The sequence below is a fragment of the Triturus cristatus genome, chromosome 6 (genome assembly GCF_964204655.1).
Source record: "Triturus cristatus chromosome 6, aTriCri1.1, whole genome shotgun sequence".
NCBI classification, from domain to species: domain Eukaryota; kingdom Metazoa; phylum Chordata; class Amphibia; order Caudata; family Salamandridae; genus Triturus; species Triturus cristatus.
Window position 1 is genome coordinate 1,035,282,538 of NC_140589.1, and position 17,942 is coordinate 1,035,300,479.

At 44.4% G+C, this 17,942-nt stretch overlaps 1 protein-coding gene across 1 annotated transcript in view; it reads left to right on the forward strand.

The window, feature by feature from the left end:
• ARHGAP18 (Rho GTPase activating protein 18) overlaps positions 1-17,942 on the forward strand; it is a 730,387-nt gene that overhangs the window by 357,003 nt on the left and 355,442 nt on the right. Inside the window, exon 6 of the mRNA XM_085611821.1 lies at positions 4,981-5,146. Within this exon, the coding sequence (XP_085467947.1) occupies positions 4,981-5,146 (166 nt within the window). The remainder of the gene's footprint in view (positions 1-4,980; positions 5,147-17,942) is intronic.

Genomic DNA, 17,942 nt, shown 5'->3' on the forward strand with positions numbered 1-17,942 from the left:
GATTGCTCGGGCCAAGGGTGCTTACACCCCCTCCCACAGGATGACCTGTGGACTCCCATTCCAAGGCATGGGAGCACCAAAGAGGCCACCACCTTTGGTATGCAAATCTAGCTTCTCTCACAGGTCAGATAGACATGTCTACCCTCAGGCCAATAGCACCCCTAAGGTGGGCTATCTGAATTGGAGGCAACTTTACAGAGTTAGCCATTTTGATGACAAATGTAGGAACTCTGGGACCGTGGTATGCCTACTTCCCACAGGAAGTGGCCATATAGGGAGCGTAGTGACCCCAGGGGTAGCTAGCCCATTTGCTGCTACCCTACCCTCCCCTACCACCCCCAAATTTAGTATTTAGGGGAGTACTTGGCACCCAAAGGGCAGATCCTGATGACCTACGAAGAAGGACACCGGAGAGCCATGAAAGAAGAGCAACTGACTGTTCGCTGTTCCCCGTCTGACTTGCACCATAGACATCTCGTCCTCCAGCTGGTTTAGCTCCTAATCTCGTAAGACCAGTCTGCCTTTAATAAAGACGTGAGAACTCCAGTGGAGCAGTGGAACTGTTCCCCCTGCATCCTGCAGGCACACCAAGTAGAACCGTGAGGACTCTGGAACCGCAAAAACCTGACGCCGCCAAGCACCACTGCACGAGGCCCCCAGCCCAAGTTGAAGTGGGTCAGTGTGGTCCCCAAGCCCTCAGGAGTCCACTTTGGTATTCGCCACTCATGAACTCCCTGACTTCGCCTGCAGCCTCTGTTCGCAGGCCCTGTCAACTGCGTGTGCTCTCCATATGAAGAAACCTCAAAGTCCCTCTGCACCCAACTGCCCTGGCCTGAGAATAAGAGGACCCTTGGTGTCCCCACATCTCTGGACATCACAAGACTTGAACCCTCCTATTGGTTCAGGCCGACTTGCCTCCCAGTCAGAACCTGCAGGTTCTTTTCACGAAGACCAGTCCCCATAGACTAACAATGGGCACCCAACGCTGTATTGCACCACTGCACCTGGCCGCCGTAGTGCCGCTGGAGGTGACCTGCTGGTGCTGCCTTGGACCTGGCCCTATACTCACCTTAAGACTTGGAGATTGGTCTCGTAAGTCGCTGTACTCTACCTGAATACCATAATTGTTTTTCATCCCATAGGATAACCCTGCAACATGTGAAAAATATGTCAATGGTTTAAATTCAAAAGAATTTCTCATGATGAATAGACTTACCTGATTGCATTGATTCTGGTGCCTAAACATATATAAAGATAAGTTTTGTTTTTATAAATTGGTGTGGCTCTCCTTATTGTGTTGTGTGCCTCATTTATTGACTTGTGTGTATATACAGCTGTCTAACACTCCTCTCTGCTAAGCCTAAGGCTGCTCGACCACACTACTCACTAAAAGAGTACCATTGGATTTCTAGTGAAAGCCCCTGACCACTTATGAGGGAGTACCCGAACTCTTTGCACAGTATACCTCTTTTTGGTATACTATATAAAAAACCATCTTCCTACATTTATGTTTCAGAATACTGCCATAAAGCAATATCAATATTTCCGACCCAGATTATATAAACAATGCGTTTTAAAAATTCATTCAATTGGTCAATCCCTCACCGACTGATTGAAGATATTATAATAAAAGTTAATCAGCAGTATGTTGAGTTCAACAGGGAATGTTAAGAGTGGGCAAGAAATGAGGAGAGGACCAGCGTTCCGAAGTTTGAAAGTCAGTAATTTTGACGGAAAAAAGGTGTTGAGGCCTACTCGCACTATACCTTTTGCATTCTTGCTGCTACCCTTGGGGCTAGTGGCTATATGGTCAAGTGTTCAAACCTTTTCTATGTTCATTCATTTTGAGCACTGTGTGTACTCAACTTACCATGTTTACAATGTTTTCAAGCTCATTGTCAAGCATGGCTTGTTAATATGACACATTTAGATGTGTTCCCAGGCTTCTTAGCTATGCACTCTGTTTATGAGCTGGTTGCCCCAGTTTCTTTCAGTGGTCTTTTGATAAATGTGCGTTATTGTCATCTGTGTGTTTTCTCCCCTTTTTGTGTTTTATAGGTCAGGCATTCCAGATTCTTAATGCCTCAACTTCCACACCAAATCTACTTCCACCTCTGCAATTTGTATGTCTCACTTCTTCCCCGAGGTTGTAGTTTTGTGAAAAATATTCAAATGATGCTTACGAGATCTATAATGTTAGACCTGTCAGCCCTAGGGTGGTCTTACCCCGCATTATTTTCCCTTTCTGCCTCAATTTTGACCGCCATTTTTGTTGGACATAGGACTCTGGGTGCCTTACCGCTGCTGAACAGTGCTGAGGTGCAGGTGCTCTCTCCTAACAACATGGTTGCCAAAGGGCCCTGCTACTGCGGAGTGGCCACTGTCCTATCTGTGCGTTAGTAGTTGGGATAATGCTGAGACATGATGCTACTGTAATCCTGAGCGTCCCGCCTCTTGTCACCAGAGACAGCCACCACAGAGTCCCCAGAGCCTTCTAGCACATTCCAAGCCCCCTCCCAGGTTGGCGCCAGAACTTGTCGCCTTTTTGGTAGGGTCACCTGACCTGGGGGTATAAAAGTAAGGGAGGGAAACCTGACCAGTCAGTTGGTGCACTACTGGACCTGGGGACCCTCTGCCGGAGTATAGGCTGCTGAGCTAGGGGTAGGCTACACTACTGAGGCTGACTGATCTTAATCCCTGCTGCCCCAAGATAGATGAGTGATCCTGCCAGCCTGCTGACCTTACCCTGTGTGAGGGGAACCAGGGACAACAGCTCCAGTGTGCCTGCCCAGACCTTTCACCACCTCTTTCCTGCCCCTAAGACCTGCTATTAATACCAACCCTGAGGTACTGTCAGGCGCTAGGCCAGCTAAGCGCTGTGATTTAAATGAGCTGTGGACCTGTCGCCTGAAACACTCCGACCAGCGCTGTGAGCCTGAGAGTGCCACCACCGTTTAGGAGCCCTGAGGTACGAACTATGCGCTGCGACTAAAATGCGCTGTGACCCATAGGGGCTGTGGCTTCAAGGCACAGTGACCTGCATGTACTAAGAGCGGGGAGTGCTGCAAGCTCCCCCAAAATGCTGTTGCCAAATCACCGCCGCCGCCCAAGACCTGATTGTGCGGCAGTTGCGACCCGAGCATCACCTCGAGCGCTAACGCTGTGCCCCCCAGCACTGAATCAGCGAAGCGCTGTGTGCCCTAGATAACCGTCGCTGGCCGGGTACCTGCGTGCGAACGTTTTGCCCTGAAGAGATGCTGTGGCCGGGATCCCCGCTGCGGCCCCGGTGCCACTGAGGGAAGTAGCTCTGTGACCAACATCAACGCCGCTTCCCGGGCGCTGCTACGGAGGAAGACTGCGGGGGAAACTGAATGCCGCCGCAGCCCCCGAAGCCAAGGGAGGGCCGTCGCAGCTACCGCGAAGTCTGCACTGGGCCGGGAGCGCGCGAGAGAGCTTTGTTGGGCAACCGGGGCACAGGTCGCGTCATCAGCTGTGCCCCCCCAGGAAACCGCGCTCCCATTGGCTCTCGGGCGCCGAGGCAAACAGGAAGCCCATAGCCCGTCCAGGCATTGGGCAGGGGGCTCCGAGGAGAGCGGGGGCCTCTGACCTCTCCAGGCAGGGGCTGAATACGCGGAGCGGCTGGAGGAGTCTCGCCTTTTTCCCCCCAGCGCCAGGTAACATCCCGGGAGGGAGGCGATCTCCTGTCAGAAGCGGGGCTGCCAGGGAGCAAGACGGGAGTGGAATGGCAGCCCCATAACCGTCCCATTACTTATAGGGATTTGGGCCAAGCAGCGGAGGCCGTAATTAACTCCCTGCCTGCCAGAGCTGACGTTGTGTGCCCGAGACTGTCACCTGCAAGGGGCTCAATCCAAAACACTGCGGAGACAACCCCAGGGGCTCCTGGGGACCGGAGTACCTCATCACCTGAAGTGAGCATATGGATGCAATAGGATTGTGGCCTGAATAGGAGGTATATCTGCCAAGAATGATTAACGGAGTGTTGTACCAGAAGGAGCATTGTTGCCCGTAATGAATAGGCGAAAGGGGGCTTGGTACTCATATTGAATATATGCCACAGGAGATAAGTTGTTTATATTGATACCACAACTGCATAGGAAATGTTGCCTGTAATGACCATGTGCCTAAAAAATGTTTCTTTTATTAGCCTGATGTTATAGAAACCGTTTATCCTGCACCCTGTGCGAGCTTTGCATTTCTAATCCTGACAAGAAATAGATAAAGATGTTTGTTTTTGTCAATGAACTTGAAGAGCTGTCTATTTATTGCGTGTGCTTTACTGGGTCAGTGTGAGTGTATGCTGCACAACTACTTCACACGTAGCTTCCGACATGCCTACCTGCCTCGCGCCCAGCTACCAGGTCGGAGTCAGTGGTCCCCGGGACCTTGCGGTTCTAACTTATAATATTTGCCTGATTACCTTCTCTGATGGTTTTACATGTTCATGTGCTTCTTTTGTACATCTTTTATGGCCAAATCGGCCGAAATAAAGATTAAATAAATAAATAATATTTGCCTAAGGAACTTCAACGTGCATTGAAAGTACAGATTTCAGTTTTTGAAGGGCTTAAATATGTGAATACCATTGTTTCATTAAAAATGGCGAGACCGCATGGCTTTGACAATGCTTGTTTAGCTTATGAGAATCTTCTGGGACTTACCAGGGATGAAACATAAATAAAGATTGTGAAAGTAAGTGAACAGCCCTCCATGCTTCGATGCTAACATTACTGTAGTATGTAGTTCATCTAAATCAGTTGTGTTGGAGCCTATACTTTTCCCTATAACAAATGGACTGATTATTGCAAAATGGGCTGATAGCAATTGGGTATTATCTCTGCATCTGAGTTGGCATAAATAAATAGCCCTAAAATGGGCATTATTAATAGAGGAAAATTATTGCATGTGAAATTAAGAAAGATCTGTTGTCTTGATTCCAGAGCTTTTTGTATTTTTTTGTAGAACTTTCGACTGCAAAAGGACAAAACAGGCAATACAAAGATTGGTGACTTGGCCCATCAAGACATGAAAAAGGTCTATTCCTTGGCTCTGATTGAGCTGACTGCTCTTTATGACATATTAGGCACTGAACTTAAACAACAGAAAGCTGTGAAAATTAAAGCTAAAGGTAAGTTTTGCACCAGCTGTAGTACATTTGAGTCTGCTGATTTATTCTTACTTCTGGTTTTGAAGCAATTACAAATTGTCTTGATTGGTTGTTTCTGTGACATATGAGACTCATAAAACATGTTAGCCCCCAGTGAAATATGTCACTAGTCATGTTTGACAAAAATATAACAAAAAGCCAACATATATGATTTGTTTTCATAAGTTAACAGTACAGTTCAAATAAAAAGAATAGTAATTGAGATTCAGTACATTGAATATAAAAAACTATTATAACAAGTGTTAGATTGCTGCAGGCAGTGAATGCCTAAGGTGTTACTGTGCATGCACACCTAGACTGCTAATTCAGTTAAGTATCGCTTTCAGAAGAAACAGGTGGTTTAAAACTTGTGCAGCTGCAGTTTCTTCACTTGGGTGGGGGAGTGTCAGCCCCCTGCCTGCTGTGAGCCTCATAGGAAAATAAAATGGCAATGAAAATATTTCACTGCCATTGTATTTTTCAGACGTGTGCACTCACTGAACTGCAACCGCCGGCCTTCCCCGAGCCCAGAGACGTGCGGGGCGTGTACTCTGCTGCAGATTGGCAGCAGAGGACAGGAGCATTGACTGGCTAGATGTTTGGCTGACTGTCTTGCACCAGCCAAAGTGACATGCGCACTTTGAAGCTCTCCACCTAGCTGTCTTAGACCACAGGGTGGAGACCTAGCACAGCCTTTCAGGGCCTGAAGGAGCATACAGCCAGCTCACTCCATACAATCCTGGCACTGCTTTCACAGCATGAGAGCAGCGCCAGGATTGGTTAAGGGAGTTAGCTAGGCCCATGCTGGAGTGGAGAAGAAAATTGTGAGGAGCTAGGATGTGCAAGCCAGTTAGGTGATTAACTTTTCCTTTTTCTTTTCCTCCGGCCCTCTACTTCCATCCTTCCCCCTCTCCACTCGGACTCCATGACACTGGCAGCAGCGGTTTGCCCGACCCCTAGTCCCCATAGCTGGCAGTTGCCACTGAACTTGTGCAGTGAGCATAGAAGAGACTGAAGAAGAGAAGCGTAGGAACAAAGTGATAGGGGTATCTTGCATACCTAGTCGTGTGGCATTTGCATTATAGACTAGGAGTCAATCAGTTCTGCTAGTTGTTGTCACTACCTATTATATGTGACCTTGAATGTGCTATGTAATTATACGCTAATTCATAAAGATGAGAAAAAGCAAATTATTTACACAATAATAAAACAGGCCACTCTTCAGAAGAGTAGTAATGAACCTGCACTAAGGGAAGCGCAAGCCATCTCTTATGCACATTGTAGAACAGTTAAGTTCTAGTACTATTTCAGGACAATGTAAAGCAACTGTTAGCTTCCATGGGGTAGAAGACGTGACTCATAGTGGATTACAGGAGTGTTCTTTAGGGATCATTGTGGTGCAGCTGCCGCTCCTGACTTTCCCTTTGCAACCTTTAACATCACCTTTGTGATATCTGTGGCAGTGTATGCTTGGATAGCGCCAGGGTCAAACTGCAATCATGCTTCCTGAGAGTCATAGTTAAATTCTGGTGTTTATAGATTCTATTCCTTCCCTAGTCCATCTCTAGCAACTCTGAGTCTTGTAAAGAGCTTTGCACTGGACAAAGATCGGAATTTGCATTCCAAGTCCTTCCCCTATTCACTCAATAGAATCACATTTGCTTCTGATGGATTAGGGAAGGGACATGGAGGATTGAGAACAAGCCTACGAAAGGGGCATGAAGCCTTGGAGAATCTACATTTATTTTATTTATTTGAAAAGTTTTATAGAGCCCGAACATGCAAGCAAGCCATAAAAGAAGTTCAGCAGATGCTGGGAGATCAACATAGATAAAACATAGATATAAGTAGACAAAGTAAAAGATGGTTAAGGGGTAGATCCAGGCTGTAAAGCATAAGCTAAAAGTTAATTTGATCACTTCAAATCTATAGATGCAGGCAGCTTTTCAGGAAGAGCCCTGTGAGTTATTTTTTAAAAGCGGCAATAGAGGGGTTAGTTCTGATTTCCAGGGGAAGAGCATACCATATTCACGGAGCGAGGCCGGAGAAGGCGCGGTTATCAGTTTTCTTCTTCTTGAATTTACATGGTTTCAGTAGTAGAGTGTTTGAGCTTCTTAGTGTCCGGTTCAGACCAGATAGTTTGAGTTTTTTTGCCGGGTAAATTGGAGTGTTATAATGAAGTGCTTTGTGCCTCAGGCAGGCAAACTTGAACTATATCCTTGCTTCAATAGTGAGCCAATATTAAGTTAAGTTAGATCTGGTGTAATGTAATCTTGTTTTAGTGATCTCCCGATGAGTCTGGCTGCTGAGTTCAACGTAGCTCTAAGGGGGGCCTGTCGGGCTTTAGTTAGCCCCAACAGCGTTGCAATTCCGTAAGGTAGCCCCACTAGCGTTGCAATTCTGTAGTTAAGGCATGAGATGTTAATTGGCTCCTCTGGTGGTTGCACTGATGTGGTTTTGTATATTCAGGTGTTTGTCCAGATTTATGCCTAATGATTTAGTGGAGTTCACAACATGATGAGCGCAGTTGAGTGCTGTTAGTAGTTTGAGCCAGTCTTGAATGGGGGCAAGCTGATTTTGGGGGGCAATCAGAAGGAATTCGGTCTTGAGCGTATTTAGCATAAGGTGATTATGAGTTAGCCAATGTTGAGTTTTCAGCAGAGCAGAGTTAAGAGTTTTGATGTCATGCGTTGAAGAGATTTTTAGGTATAATTGAGTGTAGTCGGCATACATGTGATATTGAATGTTTGCACAGGTCAGAATTTTGGTGAGGGGTTCTATGAGTGGTTAAAAAGCGTGAGTGAGAGTACGGATCCTTGGGTCACTCTTATTGGTACCAGCATATTGTTAGATAGAGAGTGATTAATTTTGATTCTTTGCATTTTGTTGTGAAAGTATAAGGCAAACCAAGTTAAAACGGAGCCAGATAGCCCCATTTCTTTTTTCAAGAAGATAAATTAAGTTATCATATTTGACTGTGTTGAAAGCCGATGAGAGATCGAGAAGTATGAGAAGGCATAGTTTGTTCTGGTCAAGTAATCTCAAGGCGTCATTGAGAATGTGTATTAGGGCAGTTTCAGTACTGTCTTGATCTGAAACCCAATTGGAATTGGTCCAGGAGTTGAAACTGTTCTATGTGATGACTAAGTTGTTTGTGAACGCATTTCTCAAGTAGCTCGGTTAAGGTCATGCTATTAGAGATTGGCTGGAAGTTCTTAGGATCAGATAGTACTGCATTAGGATTATTTGGGATGGGGTGACATGTCCTATTTTGAGGTAGTCAGGAATCCCGTCCCGCATGAGAGATTCATGGATAATCTTAGACCAGAGTGGGAGCACGGAGTATCTAAGCTATTTGAAGCACTTGGCGGGCAGCGGATCAATGAAATGATTTGAAGGTTTCAGGGAGGTTTCAATTTTGAATAGTTCGTTATCATCTGGTAGTGAGAAGGTGTTCGATGAAGCATTATTTTTTGGAGTATTATCCATGTATGCTGAGATAGGGGAACTCGCCAAGGGTAAACATGGAGAGGGAGTTGGTTTGGGTAGGAAATGTGTGTTTGGTATGGTGAGTTGTAGTTCTAGCTCACATTTTGTAATTTTGTCTCTGAAGTGTGTAGAGAACTCCTCACCACTGGGGTGTGAGTTGTTAGGTGAAGAGAGCTGGTTGGTTGAATGGTTTGCTTGTTGTTTGATGATTTCAAAGAGTTTTTATGGTCTGTTTTTGGCATTGTCAAGTTGTAATTTAAAGGAATTGACTTTGGCGCAATAGATGAGTTTGTTATATGTACTTCTTGTCTTCCTCAACTGCTTGAGGTTTGTGATAGAGGAAGAGTTTCTTCATGATCTCTCTGCCAACCTTAGTTTGCTTTCATTGTTAAGAGAGCAATTAAACCTGGGATTCTATTGTTTGCTAGGTATCCTTTTGAGCTGTTTGAGAGCAATTTCGTCAAGTAAATTTGACATGGAGTGAATGTAAAGTTCGGTAAGGTCATCAAGGTTAGTCATGTTAGGTGGCGGAGGAAGGAGGTTATTGCTAGTGTGGATAAGATTATTAAATTTGATGTTCCTTACTTCTGTTGCCCATTGTTTACTTTTAAGAGGTTGACCCTGTCTGATCAGCACCCTTTCCAACACAAGAAAGGAGATAAGGTAATGTTCTGACCAGTCACAAGGTGATATGCCATCTAGTTGTATAACGTTGTCTTTGGCAATGATTAAGTCAAGGGTGGCGCCCCTGTTGTGGGTGGGTTTGTTGCAGGACTAGGTGAAGTTTAGGTCAGAGAAGAAAGCCTTCAAAGTGCCGAGCAGAGGGTCATTTGTGTCATTTCAGTGTAAGTTAAAATCCCCAAGGAAGATATGGTTAAAGTGCTCGATAAAAAGATGAATGTCACCTGGGTGGTAATAAATCGTGTGGAGTGCGCAGAATGTTTTGTCATTGTTCGTGATTTCAAAACCTGAGTGTTTGCAGGTGTAGTTTGTATACGTCTCAGGGTGAGAGCGGAGCGAAAGATGCATGCTATGCTGCACTCAACGTTAACCGGTCTATCCAGTCTGATGTCATATTCGGGGGCACTAAGATGTCCAATATTGGTGAGGAGCAGTCATGTTCTCTCTTCCACGTTATCTAAGTTCTCCACTTCAGGGGATGTAACAGCTATATTATATTAAGTACTAACCCAATCTACTACAATATGAATAATGAATTTCAAACCAGTGGGATCCAGGCTGGCTCTAATCTACCCCAATCTCTAAAAACCATGGAAGTAGATTTGTAATTTACCCCACATTCATAAAGAATACCCCAGTAATAGCTGAATGTTCACTATGAATGATGCATATAGCCTACTGGCCCCCTGATTGCTTACACAAGTTAGGAATACTATACATAAACCAGTGATGGACCTGTTTCTGTAGAAAATGTGACCTTTTGCATATCCTTTTTGATTATAAATATGCAAACCACTTTGTACAAAATACTTTGCATTGAATTCAAACACAACTGCTCTATGCATATATGTATCACCTTCCCTATCATTCCCAAAATGTTCTGATATAGCCATTTGGACCTGTCATTGACCATGAGTGTGAAGACAATACTGTATGAATGGTAAAATATATTTCATTTCACACATGGTGTAAATGGTTATATTTTGTAGGGAGAGCTATTAATACATTACTCAGTGATCCCTCACTAACATTCTCCTCGAAATGACTATTGGACAAGAAACTAACAATTTCTTGCTAAAATGTGGATCCTGTGAGAGCAACCCAATATATCTGTTTTCAGACATTTCTTAATAATTATTACAAAATAGGTTACCTTAACTTTCTGCATGGGCAACTTAAGTCTCTGGCTCTGAAAGGCTAATGAAACATTTTAGCATATGCTTGCATGTATTGCCTCCCCTTGTCACTACCCCCACTTTCATCTCCCCTCTTTTTTCCTATTCCCTGCTTCCTTTTTTGGTCAGTTCATCCACTGGAGACCTGTTACTAACTAAAATATCCACAAAGAACCTGATAGAAGCATGCCCGTTCACTCCGCATCTACTGTCTTAAACTCTGTATATTATCCTCTATGCTCACTCACAGTGAGGAAATATGAATTTTTATGGTCAATTGTGTCCCCTATCTAGACCCCAACGGCTCCATGTACATGCTACAAGTACATGTATGTTCCCTCCACTTCAAGCTATGAAGACGCAAATACAATTGTGTCCAACGTTAATATGTCCCCTTTCAGATCTGCCATGAATGGGTCAGATATTCCATTCCTAAGTATGCCTTGCCACCGCCTTTATATGGTATACTTTTCACGTTTTCCAGCTCTGGCAAGGTAGGCCCTGGGTTCTGCCATCGAGCTTTTTTCTGCTTCTGCCTCTGAATGCTCCAGCCCGGACCGGCATCTGTATCCATGAACTTTGTCTTACTTCCTGCGCGGCTAACGGTGCTTAGCCCGGCCTGTTGCCTGCCAAAACTGTATTCAGCCTTCAAGTTATCTGCTCCGCTCCTCGAGAAATGCATTCCTGTCTAGTAGCTTAGGTAAACATCCCTCCAGCTGCAGAGCAAAGGGCCCGGCCTTACTGTCTCCGTGCAAGTAATTCATGACTCTCGTTACCATGGTAGGCCCATGCCCCCTCGCATCTCATGTAGACACTTAGACGCTTGTACACGCACTAGCAGTCAGTATAGAATAGGATCTGTCCGAGAAGACCTTTCCTTCCAGATAATATAGTTCCTTAAACAAAAGATATTAGATATGATTTAGGACTAGGTTGTCTTGACACCCCAGACTTCTGTCTCTTCATGCAGGGCTAAATGTCAAGTTCCCTTCACCCTCTAGTTACACGTCAATCACACGTCATGCGGCTGCGCGCGCATCTCTGCCATGTATTTCTGCTGACTTTGCAGGATTCTCTTATGGATCCACCCACATGTGTCATCATCATAATGACGTTTTAGTATACGCCTCTATACACGCCTATTGTAACGCCTTTTTATTACGTATGTGTATTCTTATCAGCTGTTACGCCTCCTGCATCTGTCTTTACTGTAATGTACTTTAATATAAATATGACAACTTGTCAATAATGTATGGCTGATCCCTTCCTGAACCTTCGTGGTGACGGAACTCGATTGCCTGGTTCGAACCATCATCATTCCTTTGTAAGGAATAAATTCCCTATTATACCCTTGAATACCACGGATTCTGCCTCTTATTTTTACTGAGTTATTCGTATTGTATTTTACCGCATAAATTAAGTCTAGGTAATTAAAATTTACCACATAATTGGCGCCCGAACAGGGACACCTCTCACACCCCACGCGCCGGAGGTGCGTTGCAGACCCGGTCTCCTGCCACAGCCGGACGGACAATTACGCGTACCCGCAGGATTTCCTGTATCTCCCTCAGGCCAACGGGGGCGACTGAGGCTGCGATCAACACCCAGACGAGGTGGTGAGGAGTGCGGAGAATCCCGACCAGAGCCTAGCTGAGAGAGCAAGATCCGAGGTATACAGAGGCCCACCAGATTCCGAAGTTCCGAAGTATCTAAGCCACGAGTCGAGTCCAGTCCAGTTTGGTCTAGTCCAGTCCAGACTTCCGAGGCCTTCCGTTCCGTGCTTCCCGGTGAGTACCGTTGCTGGGGACGCATCTAGACGTGCACATTAGTTTGTGCCGGTCAAGACGGGTCTGGGTACACAGACCTGGTCTGCACTGTTTTAGCAGTGTATCTGTACTGTTTAGCAGTACATACAGTATATTTAGCATTATGCAGTTAACTAGTTTTATTCTAATTATTATTGTTCGTTCTGAATGTTTTGATATGTTTTAAAATGTCGTGGTATGAGTGATTGTTCGATCTTCATTATTGTGTTTATTGTAATTATTGTGTTCAAGACCGAGTAAGAATTAAGTAGCAAGGTTCAAGATGCCGTTATTTTCAAAATTAAGACAGATAAAAACTAGAAAAGGGATACTCGAGGAAGCTGTTCCCATCCCACCTAGGGACACTCCAGGATACTTTATGTACCATAAACATGGCCTAGATGCCGTATTATATCTTGATCTATGGGTGGACTACACCAAGGACTTAGCAGAGAGTCAGAGATGGCCCGCTGCTGGAACATGGGATGCAGATTGCATCATGAGAATAGAAGAAGCATTATGGAAAAAGAAAGCCAGACAGTCACAGAAAGATGCCATTGAACTATGGCGTAAAGAATCGCATAGACGCACAGAGAAAGCACTCAGAAAGGAAGAGAAAAGTAGGGAAGATTCAGAAAAGGCCCGAGAAAACATATTAATTGGCGAAGGTATCCGAGTAAAAACAGAACAAGTAGACAGACAACGAAACACTCTTATGAATGGTATGTATCCTCTTCTGGCCGAGGGTTTGCCTAAAGCCACCATGGAGGTACCAAAGGATCTGCCACCTCCATTACTCCCGATTAAAGTACATCCCAAGACCGCAAAGGACATTTTCCTTTCTTCCTATTTAGATGATGCAGCCCCCGAATATACTAATGGTGCGCAGCCACGCACACCACCTGTTAACGACGCTCAACCCGAAGAACAGCTGCACCCACCTCCGCAGCAACAAACTCCTACTCAAGTCCTAACTATTCCATCTGTTTCTACAGTCCTTCCTGCACCCACACTCTCTACCCTACACTCAACAAATCCTTTTGGACTTGGCACCTCGGGAGGTGCGACAGGAGGTTTTTCCACGCCACCGCCAGCAACTAGATTGACTTATAGGGATTTAGCATACCAACGCACACCCCAAAGAGCTAATGACAATATATTAAATGAGCCTCTTTCCGATTGTAGATATGATCCAGTGCCAGGAAAACACGACAGAATGTTGCTATCTTCAGTACGTTTGCGACGAGCTGCAAACTATTTAATGACGTTACCAGGAATGGTTGAACATCTAGACAAAATATATCGCTTTATCCAAACAGGGCAAGGTCCTGAAAGTATTGCCGAAGCCATGGAATACCAGAAAGTAGACATGCAAAAATTATTGTTACGCTTTTTCATAAACTGCTTGATCAGAAACAGAGATAGGCCTGAGGTAGATTCGGAGGAAATGCAGGTACTTACCAAATGGGGTCAGAATATAACAGACGGGAGACATGATAAACAGAAGTGTATAGAAGTCATGTGCCGAAGGATCAGAAAAGAAGTAGAACGAATACATGAAAGAAGAGTACAAGAAGCAGATAAAACTGAATCAGAGGAAGAGGAGGAGGAACAGTCAGAAATGAGCACAGGACAATTAGAATTACCAGCTAGACAAACGATAGCTTATGTAGGAAAAGGAAGATCCTTTAATAAAACAATACGTCCGATACGTCCAGAATGTAACAGAATTTTTCAAACAGTTATCTCAAATCCAAGGACCCCTGAACACTTATTCCAGGCTACCGATAAATTACTTCGAGAACGAAGGGGGTACCATGTGCTCGATTCTATGGATGAACAAGAATTAGCTAGGTCAGCAGTACAATGGGCTGACAGCTCTGAAAAATACAGTGATGATGCGCTAGCACACACGTTTTTGAATCTCGCCCCAGACGAACAGCGTTTAGCTAGTATATACATGATACAATATCTCCTTATATTATATAAAGGCCAACACTCCGATCCTGGTCCCCTACCTGATATATTGATAGAACTACTCACGAATAAATGGAGAGGTCTAGGTACCGATCTAATTAAAGTAATTCTAGAATACCGACATAGATATAGTGCCTTTTTGTGTCCAGAACACGATCCAGCTCCTCCCATGGAGAGAAAAACGTATTACATAGACAGACAGAATCCCTTACGCGAAGTACACCCAGTTAGAAATGATGATAATACGTTTAGACGCGTATTCGTGTACACGCCCATAACTAAAATAGAACTATTGGAAATGAAAAAATTAGTGCCCAGCCATGACAAAGACCCAGCAGGTTTCCACCGTGAACTAAAGGACATGTTACTCATGGGTGATTATACCTATCCAGACATTATGAAAATATTGAAAGTATTATTGCCTGCCGGTATTTACGAGAAACTCAAAGAAAAAGAGTGGGAAGTGGGAGACCAAAAGATTGATTGGACAGTATTAGAAAACGAAGAAACTGCCCGAACTGCAGGCGTAGGGCTTGGGGACAAAACTAAAGCATTACCAGGATTGTTAGTGCAAGTATTGCCACGTTTATTAACTACGAAAAAGGAAGATTGGGGAGCAATCTCAGCTTGTAAACAGAAACCCGATGAAGACACTAGTGATTTTTATTCCCGATTTGAAAAATGTTTTGGTATTAATAGCGGCCTGAAAGCAAGTAGTGATTCATATCCACATCTTTTTGTAACAAAACTAGTCGAGAATTCCCTGCCACAGGTTAAAAACAGAGTATTGAAAGTTGAGAGCACTTGGCAAGCTAACACTCCTTCACAAATGCTACAAATGTTACAGTATCACCAGAATAGAATTAGAGAAGAACAAGAACACGAACAAAGACGTATGAAAGACACGAAAATGAAAATGCTCGTCGCTCAGTCAGTTCCAGCTGACAGTCATAAGAAGGGTGCGACACAGTCCAGTAATTCAGCGGTTCCCGTTAAAGGGACATGCAACTATTGTAAACAGCCAGGTCATTATATAAACGATTGTGCAGTTCTGAAACATAATATCTCTACGGGTAAAACTAAGGAGAGACCACGTCCGCCTAGACAGGATCAGATCCAACAACAAGCACCTCAGAATGCACAGCCTATGCAAGCTGCACAACAGACCATAGCGGTACCACAGCCACAGCCTATTGCTGCAACACAAAACACGACACAACAGATGTACCAGTACGCACAAAATGACTATCCAGAGTATCAGCGATACACATGAAATAGCCTAGAGAGGGAAGTTGGCTTACCCCTTATTGAGGTTCCTGTAGATCAAGACGGTCCTTATGTACAGAGTCAAGTATTAGGGAAGGACAGAAAGTTTCTACTTGATACAGGGGCAAGCAGAACAACTATAAGTCACGACGAAGTCCCAGGGGCACCCCTCTCAGGCTCACAAAATATTTCCCTTGGTTTTTCAGGAAAGCCTACTATTAACGAAGTATCGCAACCACTTGCATTCACAGTTGGTCCATTGACACGGACTACAGATCTATTGCTTACGAAATCATGTCCAGAAAACTTGTTAGGTATTAAAACATTGAAAGCTCTAGGAGCTATAATATGTTGTTCTCCGGACGGAGTACGACTATTTTTGCGTGACTTTAAAGGTCACTACGTGTCTAGAGACATGGATCACCGGTTACAGAATCTACCTGCACATTTATGGGCAAAAGGCCCCACTGATGTAGGTTGTATGCACATTACACCATATCGAGTCACACTCAAAGCAGGAGTGGTATTACCACGAATGCGACAATACAAATTACCTCCAGATGCTGTAGTGGCTTTACTGCAAATCATTGACGAGCTCATCTCACAAGGAGTGGTTGTAGAAACCGACTCCAATATATGTAATTCTCCGATTATTCCGATTCTTAAACGAACTGATCCAAAAGCACCACCAGTATATCGATTAGTTATTGATCTGCGAGAATTGAATAAATGCATTGTACCACAATATCCCGTGGTCCCAGATATCTCTTCATTACTGACAGCTATTGATTCAGAAGCAACGTTCTTTACTGTAATTGACCTCAAGAACGCCTTCTTCAGCGTCCCAATCGATCCGGAAAGCCAATATTTGTTCGGATTTAGTTTAAATGGACGAAGTTTTAAATTCGCACGCGCACCTCAAGGATTTACAGAAAGTCCTAGCATCTACAGCCAAGCACTGAAAAGACAACTTGACAGTATCCACATGCCAGTTAACACTGCACTGCTTCAGTATGTCGATGATCTACTGATCACCGCCCGAAGCGAACCCGAATGTGAAAAAGCATCACTGACAGTTTTACATTTCCTAGCCGACAAGGGGCACAAGGTGTCCCCTTCAAAGCTGCAATTTCGTGCCCAGCAAGTTGTGTACCTAGGGCACTTGCTGTCCAAATGGGGGAGACAGCTCACACCTGACCGCATCCAGTTAATTGTAAACATGCCACCACCCAAGACCCAAAAGGAGGTACGGGCCTTCATAGGCCTCACTTCGTACTGCAGGCAGTGGATTCCCCAATATGCATTTTTAGCAAAACCACTCATTCAGTTGACAGCCCAGGAGGCAGCGACATCGACTGTCCTCCCTTGGACTCCAGAACATACGCAAGCATTTGAAGACTTAAAGAGGGCTTTATGTCAAGCACCTGTTTTAGCGACACCATGTTACAGTAAGCCTTTTACACTCTTTGTTACAGAACGTGAAGGTACTGCTTTGTCAGTACTCACTCAGGAACAAGCAGGATCACACAAGCCATGTGCTTACTTTTCTAGCACATTAGATCCCGTAGCTCAAGCTCTTCCTGTGTGCCTGAAATCAGTTGCAGCGACAGCTCTAGCGATCAGACAAAGCGATTCCATAGTATTAGGACATCAATTGACAGTACAAGTACCACACGCAGTAGAGGTTCTCTTGAATCGGACACAAACACAACACTTGACTATAGCACGACTGACAGGTTACGAACTCACATTGTTTCAGCCACACATAGAAATCAGACGTTGTAGTACATTAAATCCTGCCACACTTTTGCCATTAAGTGGAGCAGACCCACTGGCGCATGATTGTATTGAAGTCATCACTATTACGACGAAACCCAGACAAGACTTGACAGACGTTCCATTACCAGATCCAGACCTGACACTTTATGTAGATGGTTCATGTATGAGAACAAGTACTGGAAAGTTAGTGGCCGCTTATGCAGTCACGACAGACACCGAAGTCATTGAAACAAATTGTATTGACACATTATCAGCTCAAGCAGCAGAACTTATTGCTCTGACACAAGCCTGTATTCAAGCCAAGAATAGAAAAGTTAACATATACACAGATTCACGTTATGCATTCGGAGTTGTACACGACTTCGGAGTTCTTTGGCGAGAGAGAGGTTATTTGACTTCTCACGGTGCCAACATTCAACACGGTCCCCTCATTCAAGCTCTGTTAGATGCAATACATCTACCTATTTCAATATCTATCATGAAGTGTAAAGCTCATACAAAAGTCACCGATATTATTTCCCAGGGTAACGACCTAGCAGACCGAACAGCTAAGCAAACAGCACAGAATCGGACTCATGCAACTGATTTGACAAAGACAATAGTTCC